This window comes from Parambassis ranga, chromosome 24 (assembly GCF_900634625.1).
Source record: "Parambassis ranga chromosome 24, fParRan2.1, whole genome shotgun sequence".
Lineage (NCBI taxonomy): Eukaryota > Metazoa > Chordata > Actinopteri > Ambassidae > Parambassis > Parambassis ranga.
In genome coordinates this window covers 8,530,894-8,556,411 of record NC_041043.1, presented here as the reverse complement: position 1 = coordinate 8,556,411, position 25,518 = coordinate 8,530,894, and the positions used below count along the sequence as shown (strand labels likewise).

The 25,518-nt window shown below is 43.4% G+C and overlaps 2 protein-coding genes across 5 annotated transcripts in view; one reads left to right on the top strand and one right to left on the bottom strand.

Moving 5' to 3' along the window:
* The first annotated feature begins 414 nt into the window (after positions 1–414).
* On the top strand, positions 415–10,079 carry clic5b (chloride intracellular channel 5b). Its single transcript, XM_028398086.1, has 6 exons — positions 415–1,105; positions 6,456–6,565; positions 6,663–6,788; positions 7,349–7,455; positions 7,643–7,824; positions 8,572–10,079. Exons 1-6 carry the CDS (start codon positions 512–514, stop codon positions 8,734–8,736), a joined length of 1,284 nt encoding a protein of 427 aa, XP_028253887.1. The 5' UTR covers positions 415–511; the 3' UTR covers positions 8,737–10,079.
* Positions 10,080–18,221: 8,142 nt separating this feature from the next.
* Positions 18,222–25,518, bottom strand: part of runx2b (RUNX family transcription factor 2b) — a 37,757-nt gene continuing 30,460 nt past the window's right edge. For 3 of the 4 annotated variants that reach the window (XM_028397182.1, XM_028397181.1, XM_028397183.1), the window contains 2 exons: positions 23,702–23,863; positions 18,222–21,299 (listed from right to left, as the gene is read on the bottom strand). In XM_028397182.1, the coding sequence (XP_028252983.1) occupies positions 20,821–21,299; positions 23,702–23,863 (641 nt within the window). In that variant the 3' untranslated portion in view covers positions 18,222–20,820. The remainder of the gene's footprint in view (positions 21,300–23,701; positions 23,864–25,518) is intronic. The other variant, XM_028397184.1, reaches the window with a different exon arrangement.

Below are 25,518 nucleotides of genomic sequence, written 5' to 3'. Positions count from 1 at the left end.
AGAAAATGCAAGTTTGATTGCTGCAGCTGAAGCATTGCTTTGAATGCGGATGTGAAGGATTGCTCTGAATTGCTGGAGAATCAGAGCAATTCAGAGCTTTGTATGCCTCTGTGTGTCAGCCTGTCACCATGGTAACAGCAGAGGAGACCTCAAAAACCACTCCAACTTTGAGAGCCTGGCGTGCGATAGTTGAATGGCTGAAATCGTTCAATGTATGCTGAAGACACGCTGCGCCAAAAAATGTACGGAAGAATAAAGAAGAAGAAGAAGATTAGTTTGATTGCCTAGCAATCTAAACTAATTAACCAACTACAGCGTCACACTTCAAACGTCCTTGAAGGCAAAGGCCTCTGCTGTGCATTGTTCACTGACTTTCAGGATCAAAGGTCTTTTATGAGTTATCGCTGGAATTTGCACAGCCAGCCAGTCAGTCAGTCAGTCTGAGGCAGGGGACAGTGGGCCACCTCTTCCAGCACTCCTTCACTGCACCTGTCCTCATAAACAAGCAAACATGAGCAACATCTATGAAACGATAGATCATGAAGATGTGCATGAAGATGTGCACGAAGTGCGCCAAAATGGAGCGGACAGTCCCGACCGACAGCCCAAATATGAGAACACAGGTGACGCGAGGGAGCAGCTGTACAGCCAGGTGCAGGTCCACGCCTCAGCGGACGGAGAGCGCGGCTCGCAGGACTACATGGCCATCAGGGACGAGGACAAACACAGCTGTTCTTCCCCTTCCAGTGACGATGATGATGATGAGGCTGAAGGCCGGGAAGTGGTAGAGGTGACGATGGAGACGCAACCTACGGTGGCGGTAACAGTGGAGGAAGCGCACGATCGTTCCAGGCGCTCATCGACCTCCTCAGACTCATCCGCCACTCCAGGAGACCCCTGCGACGACCCGCCGATCCAGCCGAGGACCCAGGAAGAGGATAACGCAGAGGATGTGATGCTGATGGCGTACACCCACCCCGACACTGAGCCGAAGCCCCAGGAGTCTGTCGACTACGGCCTCGAAACTCTGGAGAATGTTACTCTGGACGAGAGCAGCGCTGCGCCCGCGGATCCCAGCCAGCCTGACGTCTCACTGTTCGTCAAGGTAAGACGGTCACATCAGGGCCTACAGGCCAGGAGAAGACCAGAGACTGGACTGTGAGACAGTCTCAGCAGGGTCAAGCATCAGGCTGCTCAGCGTGACTTGGTTTAGAATCTAAACACGTTCATAAGTTAAACTTTAAATGGTCTAAAAAGCAGCACCAAATAACTGCACAGGGCCATTTATGGATTAAAAAATAATCCTGGTTTAAAGTAAAGGAGTAAAAACAATTCTCCTGACGATTCAAAATGTATTGTAAAAGTATAAAAGTACTAGGGGGTGTAAATGTAAATGTCATTCATAGCTACAGTAGAGACACAATTTACTGTTAAAGCGTATATTGTAGAAGTATCTAAAGTAGTTTATAATGAGGCAGTGATTTCTTTCATCTATCTTCATCTGATTTCTTCATTTTATCATTAGGTTTTCCTGTCACTTTAATCTGGTGGCAGCCTGCATGTAATAATTAACAGCTTTACAGTATGGCCATAGAAACCAGGTCTGAACTCCATGCCTGAGTAAATCACTCTCTCTCTCTCTCCCTCTGTGTGTTTTTTTGCTGCTTTTGGTGATAACTAAGTGCGGTGCTATCAGCTTAGGCAGGGGTCACTTTGCTGATTGGGGCTCTAGAGGTTACAGTGCACTTAAGAAGCCTTGTATGAGGTCAGAAAAGGCTGTTACAGTGGTCATAGGATAAGCAAAGCCCACTGTTAAGTATAATGGGTATGAATGCACTATGCAGTCATTTTAGATAAAGCATAGACTATCCTTGTGTTGTTTATGCCACAGTTATGATAAACATGTAACATAGTGTAAATGTAGATCCTTGGCCTCCTCTTCACATACAACCACCACACACACCCCGTCCTCACTATCCTATCAGAGTGAACCCATGTCGGTGGATTTCCCAATGGTTTAATCTTCAACGATAAACACCATAAACTAGACAGAGCTGCACTATAAAAGTGGGGAGAAGGGCTAGGAGACCATATTACTATCACTAACAAGTATTTCCACAGCGGACAGTGTTTTTATGCTGTTTAAAGGAACAACAACTCTCACTGTGAAACTCTGGATGGCTTTTATTACTCCCATTCAGAGGGTCTAAATTCACTGACTTAAGATAATTCTGCTTATGTTGACAAAGCTGTTTGGTTAACACATTGTGTGTGTGTGTTCGCACACAAGGAGAGTTCAAACACTCCTCTTCACCTTGGCACTGGAAAGATACAAATGTCTGTTACTGATGGTGAATGATTAGCTCACCAAGTCAGTGATTTGATCTTCTCTTTGTCTCAAAAGGACACAATAACCAGGGCCAAAGAAAGCCTTCGTGGTTTTATTGTCATCACGACTTTGCTATGTATCAATATAGAAAAACTAAAGAACTTTAAATGGGAAAAAGCTTGCAAAAGTTGCTAAAATTACAGCCTGTCCTCTGCTGAAAGTGGGACCTAAGACACAGTGGTTGCTTATCTAGCGCCCTCTTGTGGTTGTGTGAATAAGTGCACAACCCCCAGTCGGATGAAAGTCTGGGCGTCAATCTTTCATCCAAACAAGGCTTTTGTCAGTCTACATCACATCAAGTTCATTATGAACATATCTTTTGAAGTCATTCACCAATTAGTAGTGGAAGTAGTAACCCAAATAAGTCAATCATAAACAGACTTAGACTGTTAATTTGCCCTCAGACAGAGATAGGGTTTATTTTCAGCAGCTTCTGTAACCATATAGTCCACAAATAGATATGAGAGCTGTATCATCTCTTTAAGCTCTTTAAAAAAAAGCAAACATTCATAAAATCAATCATCAGACTCAGTGCTCAGCTCATTAACATGTTTTGTTGTCATTATTGTCTGAAACTTCGGAAAAGAACTCATTAAAAACCTAAAATAACATGTTTAAAAACTGCTCAACATTCCCATTGTTTTCTGTTGGCAACTCTGCCAGGAGAAGGAGCGACCCCATTAATAGAAATAGATCAAAGATTGTTTTGTTCTGACAGCCAGTTCTGCTTATATTTCTCAAAACCACGAGCTATCAGCATTTCTTTACTGTGTGCTAGGACAATTGCCATTGTCCTAGTTAGCCTCTGTTTACAAGTCAATGCTAATTTCCACCTGAAAACCAAAGGCAAAGCATCAATAATTCACGGAGGAATCTTCTCCAGGTCTGCCTCATGCTGATCAAATATAACCTGCCACACTCAAACACATGTGAGCATGAATTAAATATGCCTGCCGCTGCTCTGATACTCAGAAACAGACGGAGTGACATCCGCAGAAACTCAAACTGACACAAATATCCCATTTTTGGCACTGGTACTATATATTTATTAGCTTACATGTTCTGGAAACTCCTCTTCAGTTTGATCAGACCACACACTGTGGTGGTTAATAACGAAAAATGAAAGGTTTTAGAAAGATGGGTCAGATAAGAGTTGGTGATGGCAGTGATGAGCTTTAGTGGAGGTTTGGTCACAGTGGTGGGAAGAGAGAGATGGGGCTCCACCCCCTGCTATAGACCGACACCTGTTTTCCACTTTGTGTCAGTGAGTGCTTGCTCTGCTCTGCATCTGTCTCTAAATCAGAGCACAGGGCTCTAACTATCACCTGGACTGACGCTCAGCCTCACCTGGAACAAGCAAACACGAGAGGAACCTTTAAAAAAATATTCTTGAACCAGAGAAGAAAACAGAGCATCTACTGTTGTGAGAGATCACATCTGGTGCAAGGAGCATTTCACAGAAGAAGAGTTTTGCTTTCCTTTTTTTTTCCTGGAGGATGCAGACCTCCAAGGATAAGACAGGACTTTAGTTCAAAAACAATAAACAAGACTGAAGGTGAGAGCTAGAACTGGGCGTCATGTCCACAAATGGTCAAGACAGAGACCCTGATATTGAACTTTTTGTAAAGGTAAGACAGCTTGAACTACATCCAGTCTTTTTTTTTTTTTAAGTTTTACTACAGTAGAGTGAATACACATCATCAGAATATTCCAGCTGAGCATCAGTGTGTGTTATGGAAAGCTTGTGTAACCCAATAGTAGAGGTAGAGTTACAGCAGCACCGGCACACTGTGCTGTGTTGACCCAGGATTGCTGTGACAGTGATACTGAAGCTACTTGTTGATGGTGGTTAGCTCACAAAGGTACCAAATCTAACTTCTTTAGAGGAAGGATTGTGTTATGTTATTGGATACACTGCACACATTCTGATGATTCACCTGTGCCACCCTGACAGGATACAGCAGTAGTGTTTTTCTTGTGATAACAAGGTGCACTTCAGGTCCCCTGAGAAACCTTAGAGGCGGATGAATATACCTGAGGCAGGCAAGGCAGAAGCCGATGTGGATGCGCTGACCCAATTAGCTGGTTGAGCCAATCCACCTCCTAGGAAACCGCTCGATAACTTAAAGTTCACCGACACTGACGTGGAACAGTTTTTTTTTTACTAAAGGTAGATAATTTGTCTCACAAATTCTGAGCAATAACTGGTCCTTAATGAAACCCAGTTCTAGCTCTGTGTGAAGAGCACAACCATGGAGAGAGAGAGGGAGAGAGCCTGAGAGAGGTTTCCATAGTAGCCAGAGTCCTAATATTAGTTTTTTCCTATTGCTGCCCTCTGAGATGTGACCTAGATGGACAGTAACCTGCAGCGCTGAGTAGGAGTCCCACATACACCAGAACATCAATTAGGCTTTAATTGCGTGACTAGTGTGAATATCCAGGTATTATTTGGTGGACTACAAGGTAAAATTTAACAGTAGAATCCACACACATAATGGAAAATATGCAGTCCCATGACAGCAGCATCAGCATCATTCCTATGAATTGCCATCCAAATGTAAGATTGATCAGAACACACTGTATGGTCAAAACAACTCTCTACTTCCAGCTGGAGCTCTTAACATGGCTACATTTGATGCTTTTTACCATATGTGTAAAGATTTTCTATCATCCAGGTCAGATATATCAGGCAGGAAAGATTATATGTGATGAAACATCTTCAAGGAACCTGGGCCTTCAATGTGTAAGACAATTAATACTAGGAACAAAATGCATTTTTTAGTCAAGTTCAAAGAGTTAAGGATAAAATATTGCATGAATAATTCATCCCAGACATGATATACACTATCTACAGCGTATATAGTACAGTATGTGATGATCATATGTGCCCCCCCTCCCTTCATCGGATCACTCAGTGACTCCATACACTTGCATTCTCTGTATAGCAGGTCTGTCTGCGTGTGACAGCTTTTGTCCTCCATGTTCTAGATGTTGATTGGCTATTATCCGCAGTTTGTGTATTGTGTTACCGCTGTGTGACTGAGCCTAGCCATAACAATGCACAGACAGAAGCATCACATGCACAGAGGCTGCATGAGAGCACTGAGAGTATGAATGGCTGGCATATATACAGTTGGCTCAGCTACTTTCAGACTGACAGCTCTGTTTTCTGGTATTTGCTAGGAGCTGTGTAGTGATGGATGTATTTAGTGAATGGCCAAATATTATGTTTCCATTTCTGTCTTTTTCAATGATTTCTGGTACTACACCAAGCTGGTAATCTATTTATAATATCAGCATCTGAAGATGTCAAAGATTAAAATAGTATCACGGTCTCTCAAGATTCTGAAGAGAGTCTAACTGTGAAATAATTTACTGATGTGACTCCAAATCTCATCCTGGTGGCCGTGAGGTCAGTGCACTTATTATGCTGTGTGTGTTGTGGGTCTGTGTGTGTGTGGCTGCAGGTCAGATCCTGCACTCTGTGCCCTGATGGCCAGTGAACCAGCTGATAGAATCCCTATGTATTATTCAGCTGGGCCAGTAGATCAGGTATCACTGTTGGTGCTCTCCATACACGCAGACACATGATATCACTGCAAGAGTACGAGTGTCTGAGGGGAAGTGATTCTATGTAGCACAGCTAACAGGAAAACATACAACTTTAACCTCTTGTCTTGTCACTGCAGGATTAGATTTTTGAAGACTAACAATTGGGCTCTAAGATACGCTATATGAGTATTTCAGGTTTCATTTAAACATTTTGCACCCATCCTCAGGCCAGTTTTATATTTAAAAAAAAACATACTTTCTTTTTTCTAACTTGAGCTAGACCAGAATTAGACAGAAAAGCGCATTCTGTCCCTCAGCTGGAGCTACCATTTTCCACAGGTATTTTACTGTGCCATGCTCAGCCCCTATTAAAAATGGGATCAAGTTTATAACACATGCATCCTAGTGCTAATACCCAGTGGAAATGGTTTAGCAGCCAGCCGTGAAGTGACCTCTGACCCTGTAACTTAATATAATAGACACTGCGTTTTTGTCATCTTGCGTTTGTGTGCAGGCCGGCAGTGATGGAGAAAGCATCGGCAACTGTCCCTTCTCTCAGCGTCTCTTCATGATTCTCTGGCTCAAAGGAGTCGTGTTCAACGTCACAACCGTTGACCTCAAAAGGTCAGAATACAGAACTCAGAAGAACAACAACAACAGCAACAAAAGTACATCTGCTGTATCTTTGCTTCTCCTGACTCTTTGCTTTCTCTCTGAGCAGAAAACCTGCAGATCTGCACAACCTGGCGCCGGGGACACACCCTCCATTCCTGACCTTCAATGGAGAGGTCAAGACGGATATCAACAAGATCGAAGAGTTTCTCGAGGAAATGCTCAGTCCTCCAAAGTAATTCATCTTTATAACACTGCATATCAGATTATACCCCTGACTGAGCACATCCTGCCTTTGGCTCGATTTATTTTACCTCAGCAGCACTGTTGAAAGAACAGGAAACTCCCCCATCTAGTAAAAGAGTGCTGTATTTGATGAAGGCTGACTGATAGAACTGTTGTTGTTTATGGCTGTTGTAAATCTTCTGTATGTGAATCAGGTACATTTAAATGTCTACATCCAAAGCTACACTGTCAACAGTGTAAATTTAGCAAATTTAGGCTTTTCTTATTTCCAAAAAAACATCAGAGCTGCTGTGTGTGTGTTTGAACGTTTGCAGAGAAAAAAAATGTCAGATTAACTAAATCTTTCTTTTATTGCCTGTAAAGTTTTTTACATTATAAATGGACCTTAGTGTGAGAGAGCTTAAAGGGCGAGCGGCCAACGCGGTGTGAGAGTATAACATGTTTTAAGTCTGAGCTGAGCTCCAGTCCAGGTGTTAATGCTATCCAGATGGTTTGGTTTGAATGCGTCTCCTGACTGCGTCTCCTGCGTCTGTCACCCCGTCTGCTCAGGTATCCTAAACTCGCTGCCAAGCAGAGAGAGTCCAACACAGCTGGAAATGACATCTTCGCCAAGTTCTCAGCCTACATCAAGAACACCAAACTAGAGGCCAACGCTGGTGGGCCGCTCACTTTGTACCATTTATACTCTCATGTACAACAGAACATGATGAAAAAATACATGATGCAGTTACTGTATTCCTCCACTAGGTAGAAGCAGAGTCCAGTTTTTGAGGAATGGACTAAGTAATATAATTTACTGTGCTGCCACCTAGTGACAACACTATGTGTTTGTGTGTGACTTAGTCTTGGAGAAAGCCTTAAGCAGGGCCCTAAAGAAGCTGGATGACTACCTGAACACCCCCCTGCCAGATGAGATCGATGCTGACAGTATGGAGGAGGAGAAGGGCTCCAACCGATGCTTCCTGGATGGGAACGAGTTCACTCTAGCAGACTGCAACCTGCTGCCTAAACTGCACATAGTCAAGGTAAAGACAGAAGGAAATGATGCTCAATACTTCATTGTTTGATTTGTTATATCTGGATATTATGTCAGAATTGTTGACCATGTTTCATTCATACGCTGAACAAAAAAGATAAGAAAATTATCCTAGTTGAATGTTAGTCAGCACAATGACTTTAGCCAACTCTTTTTAATCATTTTCCCACCCTCTGCCCCTCAGTTTTAGATGACTGCTCTACTGCCACCTAAACTAATTACATCCTTATTAGGTATACTTTGATTTTGGCAGGCCTTAAACTACTAAGGGGGCAGATATGAGAGGTAAACAACCAATCTGACTTTGGTTCAAGGGAGCAAGCCAGTGCTAATAGGTTCATAGCCTATTAGAAACATCTTGCTGTCTCTGTCTTGTGATTGACCGAGTGCAGATACTTGTGTTATAAGAAAAAAAAGGACACAAATTTAACAGCATGCTACCCAAAGTCATTCCTTCTTAAGTCGTTGCACTAAAACAATAGGCCGCACAGCAAGTTGGGCTGTTTTGCCTCCAGGAACTACTGTTTTAAAACAACAACACTTCGCTCTGAGATACAGTGATGATGATAAATGGAAAAAAAATCAACTACAAGCAACTTGAGTGAATGCACTTCTAGTACTGCTGTTATTGTAGTAGTACTAGAATTAAGTTGATATAAATTCACAGTAGCTCATCTAGAAAACACCTCCTGGGATGCAGTAAATGAGACTGATCGCAGCTTTCATTTTCTTCTAGGTTGTTGCTAAGAAGTACCGCAACTACGACATCCCCTCAGACATGACTGGAGTGTGGCGCTATCTGAAGAGCGCCTACGCACGAGACGAGTTCACCAACACCTGCGCAGCTGACTCTGAGATCGAGGCCGCCTACAAAGACGTGGCGAGGAGACTGGCCAAGTAACCCACCAACTGACCTGAGCTCAATCAAAAAAAAAAAAACAAAGCAGCAACACATAAAAGCATCACCTCTGAAAATGTCCTTTAGAAACCCTGTCAGATGTCTGCGTTGTAGGGCGGCTTATGCTGCTCAACAGCTCCAGATGTGACGGATTTCAGAAAGTCAGTGTATATGGTGTTTCAATCACATAAGCAGATGTGGCTGAACAGAGGAGAAGCAGAAGATAAATCAAACACATTTAACTTGATTCACAAACGCAGGTTTTGCTGCTGTGAAACTTCTGACATAACTCTTACATGATTGTGTCTGTCTGTATTTATTTCTCATAACTAACACAAAGCTCTCTTTCATACATTCTCCAGCACACACAGCCAAACATTTTACTAGCTGCTGATGTCGAGGTCGTTCACTTTATTTATTCCCAAGCCCGCAGAAGTCTAGTCTGACTCCAGTGTTTATTATCAAGCTCTGGCTCCCAGGGAGACACCTTGATTCATCTGTGATTGATGATTGATGCTAATTGTTTTGCTGAATATGACCATTCCAATCTGCTTTTCCATTTCGATTGTCATTCATTACTTCTTTTCTTTTTTTTTCCTTACACGAAACTTGAGATTCACTTCTGCTTCTGGAAGTTTGATTTGTAGAAAAATAGAAGAACATGTAGCTAATGAGGGCATTAAAAATGACAGCAAAGCTTGTTTCTGAACTGATTGAAGCATGATCTGTTTTAAACATGATATTGATCCTTTTCAAAATGAAAAAAAAATCCTCATCTATGTGCCTTTAATTTTGGAAATTTTCAGAAATCCATGCCAATGTCACTGATGGACTCATTCTGAAAAATGTATTGCAGCCAGAGCTGAGACGTTTGTTTTGCCTCTAGCTATTAGTGTTCGGTCGAGGTATTGATTTTGTCTTAAGTTACACATGATATTATAAATGGAGAGAGTATTTATTTAGCAGCCCCAATCAGGCCTGATTAGGTGGAGCCATTAGTGCTGCGTTGAAAAGCGTCTTCCAGGCCAGGTCCACGGTGGTCAGGAGCTCCTGCCCCTCCAGTCCCTTCATCAGAAAGACATTTCCTCCGCTCCAAGGAGTCTATCAACATCCGCAGCCTAAAAAGTTAAAGTTCAAAAGTTTCATTGTCCACGTAGAGGAGGATGGAAATTTGTCTTGGGGCTTATCGTCTTTGGCTTGCCATCAGGCTACAACTATAGCACGACTTCCTTGCAGAACCATAAGGCTCTTGTGTGGTTTGGACAAACATATGATATGAAATTGGAGCATGATGACTGAGAGGCTTGCTCACTGCAAAGCTCTACAAATAAAATAATATTTTCACAGATCTGCTTCTGCCTTTTCTTTTCTTTTCCAGCAAGGTGATCAATCAACACTGATACTTGCAGGTTGTCAGGGATCGCAGAGGTGCTAGAGGAGCCTGTGTTCTAGTTGTGAAAAGGGTTAAGTGTGTCTGACTGAGCTGATCATATCCAGTGGTGCAGGTCTGTTTCTCTATCCATAACACAGAAAGAGAGAGAGAGAGAGAAGGGGAGAGAGAGAGAGTGATGACCGTTGACAGGCTTAAATAGAGGCTTCCATGCCAGGGATCAAACGCCATCCCTCTTCTCCACTCTCTCATTAAGACGGAAAACCCGAGCGCCGCCATCCGATCTGTCTCCATTTTTCCTCAAAGGAGTCTAACTTGAAAGATCTGCGCCTGTCGGATTTACAATGGTGGGCGAGTGGTGTTTACTGAGACGCGGCCTTGCCAGAAACAACAGTCAAAGAAAATAAATGGAGCCTGCCTAGTGTTTCCACAGGAGTAAGGAAATATGGAGCGAGACTTGTGCCTTGCTGTTTGGTAATTAGTACCTAAACATCCCTGTCCTTGGATCCCATCGCTCACATCCAACATTTCTGCAAGCTGGATAATATACAGTGGAGCATTAGCGTCAAACACGTCTGGTCATGGGGCCTGGCACGCCACATTAATCTGTTATTACATTCCCAGTGGATCTACCAGTCACTGGCCTTGGCCACCATAGCACATTGAGTCCGTATAGGCTGACAGGGACACACACACACACATATATACACACACACACACACGGTGCACTTTTATAGCCAGGTTTAGTAAACCTTCTCAGCTCAGGCATAAATTGTGTAAATTGAGTCTTTCTTTGAGACCTGAGCTGATTAAAACAAACTGGTGCCTTTTGACGTGTGAGGACCTACCAGAAACAGACTTGTGATCCAATTAAGAACCAGACCCCATAGTTTAAGAAATACTGCCATGGAGGCCTCAGTGCCCCTCCACAGAACAACTCAGATTTAGCTGCTGCTCACTGTAGATATTGCACCCAGGAGAGAGACGTCCTGTATATGTTTCAGCCTAAGGTGAAGTTTGCTTTTCCCTTCTGCTGTCCTTCATTTTTAGTAGAAATTATGTGTGTGATTAAACTGAAGTAAGGGCTTCATTTGTTTAGTTATCTCACGCTGTTTTGACTTTTGCAGTACAACCACACATGGTCCGGGTTTGTGCCCTTTTTTATTTTATTTTACATTTACAGAGAGACAATGATTCCTTTTCTTTAAGCTTGGATGCAACTCTTTACTCTTTAAACAATAAATATGTTTGACCTGAAGACTGTCACTATGTTTTCGGAGCTTTACAAATAAAAAGAAAACTTTAATTTTTGCAACACAACACCTAAACGTAACAAACAAGCGAAAACTTACTCGCTGCTGTGGTGAAATCTGCAGGATATTGGAAGCGAAGGTCGGTAAACAAGTGTGTGGAGCGTCCAACTGGATGTTGTTTCGGCAGTGATAGCAACATACTGTTAGCTTAATAGCTTATTGGCTGATTAGCTTGTTGGCTAATTAGACGACGGCTTCTTCTTCTTCTTCTCCCTGCCCCTCTCGTTCTTCTTCTTCTACTGTGACAAAACAAGAAAAAGCCGAATTGGATCATTGGAAGAAACAGCTTGTATATAAACACACAAACTCAGAAAGAGCTTTCTAGAAAGAAATGTTTTTTTAGAGTTCCGCACGAATGTGTCCTCAAAGCAGGAAAAGCATGTTAGCGTTCATCTGGGGTTTGATATTAATAAATGTTCACGTTTTATTCTCTAAACACAACATATGCTAGCATTTCTTTTGTTTCTGCATCTGTTGGTGACAAGTGTCTAAACAAACATCAAGAGGTGAGTAGCAATAATTTGCTGGTGGCCTTGCTGTAGTTTGTTTATATCACAACATGGTTTTTTTTCATGCAAAGTGGAAACACTGCAAAAGGCTGACACTGGAGCCACTGGACAGGACTGACACATGACCAACCTACAGATCATCACACAGGTGGGTTGTTGGATGATTACTGTTATACAGGCATAAAAAACAAACATATATTGCTCTGTGAAAGTAATTTGAATGTAGCCTAATGATAATACAAGAGAGAGTTGGGTCAGACATACAGATTCAACTTTGTGCTTCCAGTCTCAGTCTGTTTATTAACTGACGTGTGACGTCCACATCAAGTCGTTTAGAAGGTGAGAGCTGAGGTCCTTCAGGCTGAAGGAGGAAGTGTCTAATCAGAGCGCAGCAGCCATGTCGTAACAGGAGATCATGTTTACAAGAGAGACGGGGCTGACGAAGACGAGTCCTCATCTCTTCCACTCACAGAGACAGAGAGCATCTCAGAGAGTATCAAATTCTCTGCAGGTCCCCCAGCCCTCCTCTGCTCGACTGCCCTCAGAGGTTTGAGTGACTTGTGGTGAGGTTTGATGGGGATTATTGATCTGCCTGGCGCGCGCCTGTGGTTTCGGCATAAGGCTGACAACCTCACCAGAGAGAAATCTTGGCACACGGCAGCCCCTGTCTTCAGATCAGCTGCACAGTGGCCGGGACAGGCCTGTCATGGCTCGCAGTGAGGACTGTTTGAGCTCTGAGCCAGGTGATCAAGACGTTTTTCTGTGTATTTAAATAATCAGGCCCAAATTTAGGCAGAAGATAACAATAAACATATCTGATTGGCTTTTTGGAGAGGAGTCGATGAAATAAGTAAGCATGTCTGCAGACAGCGTGGCTCAGGGGTATTTCTGCTCTCGGTTAGATTTACTGGTTAGAGTTTCGGTTCCAGTTGTGAACCACATGAAATAATCCTCGGTCACTGGAGAAGGATGTGGACACTGTGCTAATTATGTGAGATGATGATGTCAGGTATTGATACCTACTCTTTCTTGGGCCAGAACTTTCCCCTCTCTCTGCTGTGTTCCAATGTATATAACCGCTCTGTGGTGACCACACTCGCTATACGACCACACTCACATCCACATGTCGGACATGTCTGGATCCTCAGCAGCCCTCACACATCCGCACCGTCAGGCGGTCGCTCACTTTATCATTCATAGTTGTAAATCATCGCTTCGCCTGCAGGAAACACACAGCATTTTATTTTCCAGTCATAAACCATAAAACCTGCCTCTAACACGAGTTATGATCCTTGGAGACATGGAGGATGAATGTCTAAAGCAGAACCAGACACGATGGCGGGCATCCTTCATCCCCCCCCACTCCCCTGCTTTTTTTTTTTTGCCTGGCATCCCCAGCATGGCCGTGGATTTTCCTAACATGATCTAAATGTCACCATGGTTGTATGTCATTCAGTTGTGAACTGTGGATCACTGTGGCTACTCTGAATTACCAGTCCATTAGCTCTCAATTAACACTCGCCTGATAAAGTTTTAACAGCCCTTCATCTGACAGAAGGAGCACACAGAGCTCCTTCATGCTCGGTTTCAGGCAAAGATGGGGCCCTCTGCCCAAATTTTTGAAATTTTATTGCCTGGCTAAAAACCTATGGAAAAGGCCTGTTTTGCATGAATATTTGGCACCGGAGTGTAGGTTTATCCTGTCTTATGTTCTGTACACTCAGTCGTGCTGCAACAGTTTGCCATTTTTTGACAGCTGAGATGGCGTATAATTTGAAACACTGACATGAAGCGAAGGTCTTGGACAAAGAGGCCTTTTGTTTGTGTGTTTGGTCGCTCTCCATGGTCCTGACATACACATTTTCACAGTCATTTCTCTATTTTTTTTTTTTTAAGGCAGCGTGGCCAGTATCGCATTGCATAACTTGAACTGGCAGTACTCATTAAATGAGGGCATTTTAGGTTTCAATAAGTGCACTTTTCTTTTGAGTCGTGTTTCACTTAGCTGCAAATGGTTTCAGGGAATCAAATGTTTCCAAAGCGAGCTAAAGACACAGGCATGCTTTAATCTAGTGATGAATGGATTCTGGTGCAGGATGTCAGGCCGCCTTACAACCAAGCATGTCTGCGGGGTTGTTACGTTCCCCAGTTAGTCCAGGGGATGAGGGGAAGCAACAATAATGTTACCCAGGCCTGAGAAAGAGACAGCAGTCGGAAACAGTGACTATTAATTAAATTTATTAACTTAAACAAATAACAAAATAGTAAATCAAACACATAAGCCAAAACTAAAAAGATCAGCGCTGATTATCATGCTCTAGTCCCTCTGGACGGAGCAAAGACGCATGGTGTGTGCGTCCACAAGTTGGCCCACACTGGCCCCGGCCATGTGCACACCTCCAGTTGATATACTTCTGCTGACGAGGGCCAAGTGGACTCAGGTGTGGATGATCCACTTGGTTCACTGGAAGCACTTGGAAACCTGCACAGAAAGCAGAGACAGACATACACACAACAAGTACCGGCACGTAACACCCCCTCCCATAAAAGCAAACCCCTGGTTTGCAAACTAGAGGGTTAACACATACGAAGTGATCCCACTACACGAAACACAGAAAGTCCTGCCCAGAGAACCAGTTCTGCCTTTGAATTAAGGAATCACAGGCCACATGGCCACACACGCTACCGCCACAGCCACTACTATGGCCGGCAGCACCACAAATCACGCCCGGCAACACCTCTGCCCACAGCGAGAAACTCACAAAGTCTTAGCACACGCGAACACACACCCCTGCTCGCAGCAGAGAACACAACGAAACGTACGCTAACACACATGAAAACCGAGTGTGCACACACACCTCTGCCTCCAGCAGAGAAACACACGAACTAAAGTGCACACTCGCACACCTCTGCCTACAGCGGAGAAAACACAAAGGACGAAGCGTACGCTAACACACCTCTGCTTGCAGCAGAGAACACAAGAACGAAGCGCATGCTAATACACAAGCTAAACCATACAGAGTTCCTACACAGACTGTCCCAGTTCCTGCCCAAACAAACTCACCTAACCGTCTTCTGGAGCGTGCCGGGCTCGAGGCGTCTTTAAAGGCTGAACTCCAGTGGCCGAGGCCCTGGAAAGCCTACCCCCGCCAGGGAACTGGATCCCCACCCAGGATTAGCTCCGAAAATAAGAAAGGCAAAATAACAAAAGAGTGTCCGATGGAAGGACTGCTAGCAGACCAGCTGGGCACTCACCTATTCTAAACTGGGAAGACAGTCAATGGGGTTAAAGCTCACACTTACCACAAGGCTTCCAGCAGGCTACATGGCTACAACAAAGCTACATAGTCACCGAGACCTTGCTGGAACTCTCCCTCAGTAGGAAATCCCGGACGAGCCCCCATTTGTTACGTTCCCCAGTTAGTCCAGGGGATGAGGGGAAGCAACAATAATGTTACCCAGGCCTGAGAAAGAGACGGCAGTCGGAAACAGTGACTATTAATTAAATTTATTAACTTAAATGAATAACAAAATAATAAATTAAACACAAAAGCAAAACTAAAAAGATCAGCGCTGATTATCATGCTCTAGTGCCTCTGGATGGAGCAAAGACGCATGGTGGGTGCGTCCACAAGTTGGCCCACACTGGCCCTGGCCATGTGCACACCTCCAGTTGATATACTTCTGCTGACGAGGGCCAAGTGGCCTCAGGTGTGGATGATCCACTTGGTTCACTGGAAGCACTTGGAAACCTGCACAGAAAACAGAGACAGACATACACACAACAAATACCGGCACGTAACAGGGGTTCTGGGCTGCTGGCCTGGATGCGGCTCGACTGCCAGTTGATCATTTCTTTTATTACAGGTCAAGAGACAAGTTGTCTTTTACAACCCTGCTCTCTGTGAGGGTGAACGGCTTTTCATTTTTCTGCCAGTCCTTTTTTGGACAAATAGCTCATGTGCTGAGGCAAAATGTGGGGTGTAATAGTCCCACTAACATAATAAGCGCTAGTTTGGCCACATGGAGCCTGACTTTGGAACAGTGTGTGCTGTAGGTGGGCCCCAGGTCCCTAAGGCTGAATTAAAAAAAAAAAAAAAAAGCCACTAGAGTGCGCCAAAGTACACAGTTGTTGTTGTCACAGTTTGAAAATCTCTGGTTGGGGGGGAGTGGGGAGAGGTCAATTAGAATCAGAGCAAATTATATTCAGTTTGGTGTATTTCATGGTGGGCATGGATGGAGCTCTTCCTCTGAGACATGGAGGTGAACCGTCGCCGCCATCGTTTAGGCTCAGATGACATCAGATAATGCGCAGGTTCAGGAAGGTCAAGGCTTCATGCTGATTCAACAGTCCGGGCCCACACTGGAGAGCCTGTTGAGTTTATCCTGGGAGTAAATGAGAAATCAAGATGCACGGAACACACACACACACACACATGCACAGAGCCCTGTTAGTGGAGACGGAAACATAGGAAGAGATATACAGCTCTGTGAGTGGTATGAGGCCCTTGAGGATCACTTCCCGCCTGAGCTGCTTCTCTGAAACGTTTGTAGAGGTCAAGTAAACAGTTTGTATTGGGCTGTCAGCTGTGTGTGTGTGTGTGAGTGTGTGGTTTTGCCTCCTCATAAACTCTTGTTTGTATTCCTCTGTTTTGATTGCATAATATAAGGAAGAAAAGTTGAGTCTACTGCTGCTGCAGAACTACTTACAGCCTGGTATAAAAATCAAGCGTACATCATCGCTGGCATCATGTTCAACCACCAAGTTTAACAGGGACAAAAACTCGATACCAACCCCTCTTAAATGAGTCTGCCTCGGTGCTGCTGTCTCTCCCGTGCATGCAGGACATTATGCTAATTTCCCTGGGTGTCTGGGTCCCGCTGCTCCTCCGGAGTTCATTATTATAATTGCTAGACATGGCTGAGAACGCAGAGAATGTGAACCTGAAACCAACGGGAGCTTTTTCCACGCAATCTATATTCAGGGAAATCCCGAGAATGTTCCCAATCTGAAGCTTAAAAAAATACATGGGGATGGTGCAGATCTCCCTCTCGCTCTCTGCTTCAGCTTGTGTGTGTGTGCACACTTAGATTGGCTCTATTATGTCTTGGAATAATGTAAAACAGCTTCCCTGGTTCTGCCTCTGTCTCTGTTCCTGTCTCCATCTCTCTGGTTTCTCAGCGTACCTTTGAAATGCAGCCATGGCAGTGGCAGTGGCAGTAGTAAGTCTGGCTGAGCGCGCAGGGGGCCCCAGCCTGCCTTAGTCCTCGTCCAAAGACAATGTTGGTGCAGACTGAGCGGCAGACCAGTGATGACACCACTAAATGTGCTTTATACGCTCAACACTGCTCCTACAACTGCTTGGTGACTATTTCGGAAGAGATTAAAGATTAAGCTTGTGGACTTCTGCATATTCATTTTACATTCAAGTTCTCACAGGTACCATTAGTATCAAATCTGGTGTATATAATAACATTCCCAACCTGGTGTGCCAGTAGCTTTTTATGGCCCAACCTGATATCAAATAATTGTCTGTTCTGCGCAAGTGGCAACCTTCGGGGCTCAAACTTGAAGCCCATGCGGAAGTGTCAAAACTTGTAGTTCACGCCACAACCACTGGGGGCTGGCTCCAAAAGCAAGTCATTTCCCATAGACTCTCATGTTAAAATGGCCGACTTCACAGCAGAAATGAACATGTTTACAGCCTGGTACAAAAAAACATTCTGGTCTCAAAGTTCTCTTCTAGTGTCAGTTGTACCTAAAATTACGCATAATTATGGGTGTTGCCGCTTTGTGACAGGCGATTGCTGTAACCCAGCAAAAGTTTCCTTCTTCCACGATCGCCTGACCTCCTCAACTCCACTTGTGCTCCCCCCTCTTTGTCCGTATTTGGAGTTTTGGGGGACTATGACGCTGTCAACATGGCGGCAGTCGGAGCGTCCCGGAGCCTCCCACCGAGCCTCAAAGCGGCTCTTTAGAAACACACGAGTGATGTCACGGAAGCTCTGTCCACAGTTTTTACTGTCAATGATCCCCACTGTAACAAGTAAAGCTAGCTGCTAGCTCAACAGGGAGAACATCCATGAGAAAAGTTAGCTTTCTGTTGTCCTGGACAACATTCAACAACAACAAAAAAATTAAACTGTGCAGGATGACTCAACATGACAAACACCTACAGAACAGATGGGCCAGATTAAAACACACTAACATCAGATTTGATGTCATGGTGAGTTTAAAGGACAGCCATCTTTTTCAATCCAAAAACAAAAACTAAGTTACAAATTTCCTATTTTATTCTTAAAATAGACAAAATGTACAATCACAATGCCAATTTCACTCACTGTTGTCAGGTTTTTTTTGTCCCTTTTTAAAAAAAAAACAAAACAAACAAACGTATGATTTTTATGAAACGTACCAGCAAAATCTAACAGGAGTCTCCATTAGATTCAAATTCCTGACAAGTGCTCATGAGAAGAAGCATAGCAATAGAAATAACAAGTAAACTTTACATGAGAGCAAGGTAAAGTACAATTCCTGGATATCATACACGTTGATCATTAAATAATACAAAGTTTGACAGTTTGTATGCAACAGATAAAAAAAAGAAAGAGAAAGAAAGAACCTCTTGTTTTCTGAGGAAGGAAATAAAACACAAGACAAACAAAAGCAGATGAGGACAGAGCGGGATGTCAGTGCTGCAATGAGGTGTAAACAGTTTTTTTTTTTTTAAAAAAAAGACCATTTCCTTTTCAGAGTATAAAAAGAAAGCAGATGAAATCCAACAGATGTGCATAGTAACTATAGAGACACTGGATATAATTGTAAAGTGGGAAAATGCTATAAAATCTGAATCTAAAAGGCTGTTATTTGGTTTCTTATGTTACACTGTAACAGCAAAAAGACTTTTCATTTAGGCTACAGTGGTCAGGGAAATGTACTGTGACATGTTCAATTCCATTAACCGAGATCAGAACATCCTCTGCAGAGACTGCGTGCAAACCTTCAATGAAAAGCTTGAAGCCTGATCCTTGGACAGGCCTGTGTTTTTCTCAGCTTTTTCAAATTGGGTTATTATATTACCTACTGAATATCATACTGTCTGATTTTTTTTTTCAAATAAATACCAACTGCCTTGTGAGATCAAATTCAACTCCAATGTAAATGGCTTGTTTGGCCAAGTGTTATCCATTCTGTGTGTGTGTGTGACTCCAGTAGTGTTATATCTGCACTGAGGACCAAAAACCACGAGCCCTGCTGGCAGCCAGCCGCAAGTGCAGCTAGAAATAAAACAAGAAATAAGTGCTTTATGAAATAAACGTACACAACTCTCCCATATTTTTTGGTTACCAGTTTGCTGCCAGCAGCTGAATCCAATCACCTCTTTTTTTGCACTCATATAATCATTTTAAATTCAGACCTCCCGTCTCACTGGGGCCGCAGAATGGTTTCAGGTTTGTGACATTAGCTGTTGAGCAGGAGCAGCAATGTTATAAATCATCAGCCGACAAAAAAGCGAAATAAAATAAAATAAATAAAAGTGTCTGCAGGAATGTCACAGTCTCTTTTCTAAAAGAAAAACCTGTGTAACAAATGTTTTCAAAGCAATCTTTTTTTTTGCACATGATATGAAAGCTATAATGGACTTGGCATGTTTAGTCTATAATCTTGAAAGAGTTTTTAAGCCAGGCTGAACATGAAAACAAAAAAATGAAAAAGAAACACACATAGAGCAGATCTGTGGGATCATCCAGGGATTATTCCAGTCCTGAGGAGTATCACAAAAAAATAACCGAACCTTTAAAGTTTGACCTGCTGCATCACTGTAAGCATCCTAATGAAAATGTACCATGTTTTTTTTTTTTTTTTTGAAGAATCAGTGTGCATGTCAGACTAGACAGAGAAGAGAAATCAAGCAGAAATGGATAATTATTTTCCTCCATTTGAAGCTCTCTTTCACTGTGTGTTGCCAAGAGGCACAATACGAGTTATTGCTCAATAAATACCGAAGGTTAAATTTGAAGCCAAATGTGTGTCAACGCCTCGCGAGTATGTCGGGCTCTTAATGTGTAGAGCAGTTAAACTGAAAGTTACACCAGGAGGAACGTGTTGCAATACTCTTTGGAAATTACATTTCATATTCGAAACCATTTAAAACTTTGGGTGCTACAAAAAAAAAGAACTCTCTTAAATTACCTATCAAAAAAAAATCATTTTAACTTAGTCATATAGATGCATCAAAAATATTCAGATTACACTTCTTTGACTCAAGTTTCAAATACAATACATAATTTATGGCTTTATAAGTTAAAACTAAGAAAAAACAAAAAAACGCCTCAATCTACATCAACGTCTCACCCACAATATACAAGTTAAATTAAATTGGTTTAAAGCAAATTTACTGTCCACGCCGCTTCAAGGTAACATATGTGTTACTCTCATGACCTGCTACTCAGTGCTTAACTTGCATTTTTATATTGTCATAGTACAAAAACATGCTCTGCAAAAAAGCCGTAATGAAATACAAACACTATACAAAAGGGGCAGTCTTTTACAAATGTTGTCGTAGCATCCCTTAGCTTTGTGGACTACAATAAAACTGAAATAATGTCTCATCCACATAGGCCTAGTAAACCAAAACTGTCTCTCTCATTACTGCTGAGATGACTCCCTTTGTAGTGCCTTGGTCAAAACACATTCCAGGAAGACAAGTCCGTACAAGTTTTTTTTTTCTTTTTCTTTTAATCTCGACCTTATTTTTGAGGCAAAAGGCTGAGATAGCTGATGAGAGCTCCAAAATCCCCCTTTCATTATAAAAAAATGGTTTTGTGCTTTCAAACCATGACATCAGTTGACTTCTTATCTGTCTGGTCTTCTTCAATATGGCCTCCAGACTGCTTCATCCATTCGGCCTCCGGGGTTGAGAACCGTAGGGGAATTACTGTGGCTCCCGTCGCCGTCCACCCCTCCCTCTGTCTGGGTGGGAAGGTTAGGGTTTACCAGGGAAGTGCCCGTGGAGGCGCTAGTGCAAGGCGGGATCATGCGGGACGGCGAGCGGTCTCCGCCAGGAACCATGGAGAAGGGGTAGGAATTAGATGAGGCGCCGTAGTAGAGGTACGGTGTGCTGCTGGTCTGGAAGGGTCCACTCTGGCTCTGGGTGGAGCCCGGGTAAGGAGGAGGAAGGTAGGTGTGGTAGTGGGTGCTACCCAGTGACATGGCTGAGGTCACGGGAGGGGTGTAGGTGAAGGTGGCTGGGTAGTGCATCCGAGGGCTGGAGAATCGGCTCTCTGTGAGGGAGGACAGGCCCGGGAACTGACGTTCAAACTGTCCGGGGAACGGGCTCAGGTCGGAGGAACCTAAAAACACACAGACACACACTCTTCTTTATAGGGTATTCTGACATCAGCAGCATCAGATATTATTAGGAACATCTTGTGTGTTGTGGCTTGGACACTTTGTGCTGTAATTGAATTTAACAAATACGTCCCTTGAGAAATCAAACAGTAGGAAACAATTGTTATTTCAATCCTGAAATGTGTATTAAACCAGATTATGGAACTACATTTTTCTATAAATATTGTTGTTTTTCACTTCAAGTCCAGAGTTATGATAAAGTTAACAAACAGCAGGCATGTGACTTAATATGTTTACACCTCTGCATATTTATGTTTCTGCGTGAGTGTGTCGGTGCATGTTTATGTATATCTGTATAACTGTTTATGCATGCAAATGTGTGTGTGTGTATCTGTGGTGTGTGTGTGTGTGTGTGTGAATACTGTATGCACATAAAAAAGCAGTTGGGATGAATCAGAAGCTGCACATGTGGAAACACTTTGAGCAGAAACAGTTTCCATGAGATCCATAATGAGGCAGGGCTGAGCTCTGATGTGGCTCCTCTCCTCGCCTCCCATCGGCTCCAGCGTGTGTGTGTATGTGTGTGTTCGTGAGTATGTATGTGTGTGTGTGTGTGTGTGAGAGAGCGAGGAGAGGGAGCTGCTCCATCTCACCCTTCGTTCCTCTTTTCGCTTCATCCCTTAAAAAATACCCAAAAACCACTAACTGGCTGTGGCGAGCTTCGCGCTGGGCGAAGAGTTTAAGGAGAATAGGAGGTCCTCCCCCCTCTCCCCCTCTCTCTCTCTCCCTCCAGTCTCCTCTCAGCGGTTTAGTCCAGCCATTGCACTCTTATCATAAATCACCAGGCGTCTTCCGTGTCACCATGTCTGCTTGCGAGAGGACAGGGGGTGGTGAGGAAGGGGGGGGACACAGTGTTTATGTGCAGGGAAGAAATTGCGAAGCTGGGATTGTCGCTAGCGTCAGATAGCATATGCTGCCAATTAAGGCCTTTAAACTTCCTCCTTTCCACGAGATCCATTTGATTCTAATAGGAATAGTAAGTGATTGTCTCCACTGTGGAGAAGTGGTGTGATCTCAGAAAATGACCAATACACTACTGCTTTTAAGTATTATAGTTTTCTGTGATGATGAGCCAGGTCGACCTTTATTAATTTAAATGAAACCAGAGTGGATGTCTAAATATTTGGAGGGATTCTACAACCTTTAATGCATCACTTCAGAATAAGGTGTTCGACATCCCAACTCAACACGTGAGATGCGGTGTTTGAAGGTGTGCAGAGAAAAAGGAGCAGAAGAGGAGGAGGAGGAGGAGGTGGAGAGGGGGTGGGATTGTGCAGAGTTTGAGCATCCATATCAGCTTCTGCTTGTACTTGTCGGTATGTTCTGTGGTGGGATACTGTTACAGAGCAGCCTGGTGAGGTGTCAACATGATCTCCAGAGATCTGAGTCACATCACTTAGAAGGCATTAAGCACTGGAGGTGTGCAAGTCACTGGAGGCGGGAGGCGGCAAGGGTGTTTTGTTTTGTTTTTTTGTTTTGTTTTTTTTCTTTCCCTGCTTGTGTGCATCCTCGCACATGCGCATGTGTCACTTGGAGAACAAAGCCTGACGCTCAGGAGATGAAAGCTGAAGGGGAAAGACCAAACTAATCAAAGCTGACAAGGCAGCTGGCTGGATTTTAAACCCTTTCTAATGCAGAGTCACACGGCTGCATTGCTTAATCACTCACCCTAGCTCGAGGCACACACACACACACACAGAGGTGGTTGTAGTATGTGAGCACAAGGAAATAGAAAGAAAAAGTGGTGTAGAAAAAAAACATTCACATGGCAGCGAGTCAAACAGGTGTACAGGGGAGAAACTGGTCTGGCAGTGTGTAGGGGTTTAAAAGGAGCTTTCACATTGGGGGAAAAACAGAGACAAATTGGAACACAGATGCTGCCGTTACTGCAAACAGACTGGCTAATGCAATTACCCAGAATGCCTTGAGAGAGTGGCGTATCGCTGTAAAGACACTTTATTTGTCAGTCACGAGCCTGTTATTATCCCTGGGCCTGTTATTACCCATACTCCTCTGGGATCAAAGGCTTACAGTGGGAAAAAAGGAAACAATCGTTTTTTTTCCTCCACTGTTTGAAAAACTTCATCCAAACTGCTCTCTGGAGAGACAGTGGGACAACATGCCTCATTCCTTATGTTCATCTGAGAACAGCAGTTCTGCATGCTGTGCTGCATTATTTTCTGGTAAATAGAAGCTCATAATGTTTCTTGTTTGTATGTGTCTCTGCTTTTTTTCTTAGCATGAGATTGTGTGTATCTGTCTTTTTTTCCCCTTCTAGCGAATAGCAAAACATTAGTTATCCGTTATCTGATGGGACACTGTTGTGGCAGAGTAGTGGTTCTACCTGGCAATCGTCTAGGCACATCACTGATGGCTGGCAGGCCCGTGCCTCGGCTGGAGGAGAGGGGGGTGGTGGAGTGGACTGAGGGGGATGCCATGGGACTCAGGTAGGACGGATACGTCTGTTCATATGACCAGGGAGGAGAGGACTGGGACTGACGAGGGTCTGATGGGGAGAAATGGAGCAAGGGAAAGAAGGAAAAAAAAGGCAGGAAAAGAAAAGAAAGAAAGAATAATTACCAGTGGCCCACATGCTTCTTCAAATATCCTAATTGTTCTGCTAAAGTTTGACAGTAACATTCACAACAACTGTAGACAATCTTAGTGACCGAGCTTCTCTGCGCTTGTGTTTACGGGCAAGTATCAGTTGGGGCAAGTTATGCAACATCCTCCATAATGACACATCTAATGTTTACCTTCGAAGAGGAGACCTTCCTGTTTTCCTTATAAAACGCTCTGCTAGCAGATGAGGCACAGAGAGCCTTGCTGGCACTCAACCAGGGTGTAAACACACCAGCAGACAACCACACTTTATCATTGTGTCTGCACAGCAGCACAACAGAGAGTGCAGAGGCTAATTGAGACAAGAATTTACGATTATATGTGCTATATTTATACACATCTATACACATTATTTACTGTCCATTTCATATGTAGTTACAGATTGCTGTTAAAGTGTGTTAAATACTGCAACTATTTTAACCGACAGATGGACAAGTCCTGGGCTGTCCCCTGGACTCAGTGGACTCTGTAGGTGAGATGAGGATGTTGGCCAAGTTGTCAAGCATCCGGAACAACCCCTCTCATCCTCTGTATGAGACAGTGGGGACCTTGAGTGGCTTGTTTAGCCTTAGTACAAAAAGGAACGCTAAGGTAGGGCCTTTGTCCCGACAGTGGTCAGACTGTACAACGACAGTTTCACAAAGGACTGCTGCTGGGTTCTCTTATCTTATCTAGGCTAAATGTAATGTAGTCCTGTCCTCTCACCTCAGCTTCATTCATGCTCCTGCAATGATGCTTCTGAACCCTATGGGTGACATACAGCTCATCCAATGGTATATACAATCTATGGACTGGACTATATAACTATATGAATAGAGAATAGTAAGAATACAGTTGACAGTTGAAGTAACAATTATGGTCCTTTAATTAGAAGGTGTAATATTGCTTATATTGAATCACAAGCACAAAAAATGTCTAATCAATAAAGTACCTGGCAGGGATTTCACTCACAATGAATGTTTAACCCGGTGTATAATACTCCACTGCCACACTGCTACGCTGTTCAACCATGCCTCAAATGATCCACTAAGTAGCCACACAAAGCCAGGCCAGAGAGTAACTAAGAGCTAACTGACGACATGTGATGAGCCTCCAGAGGTGCGGGCGATCGAGTAGCAGCTATCCCAAACCGTGAGAGATGGTGTTACCTTCTAAGATGTAGATTGATAGGGTGGTGGAGTAGAGAAAGACAGACGATCTCAGAGGCGATGTAACACACTGCACTGGACGTTTTGTGACACAACCGCTGTTCCTATTAGGATGTGGGCTCCAGCTGGGGGTTTGATATTTCAGCCTGCTCGGTTATTGAGTGCGGTGCTTTATTGCGGATGTTAAAATCTATTTTCTTTGAAGCTTGAGTGTTTAAGAATATTTGAGATTCTCTTTACAATACAACAATGAAGTCTGTCTGTAATTCAATTTGTGAAGAATATGTTTCTGACATTGCAGCAACACCTGATCAAAGAATTCTTTTGTGGTATGTTGCATCAGACATGACTAATTTTTAATTATACTGTGGTATGATTTCTTTTTGTCAAC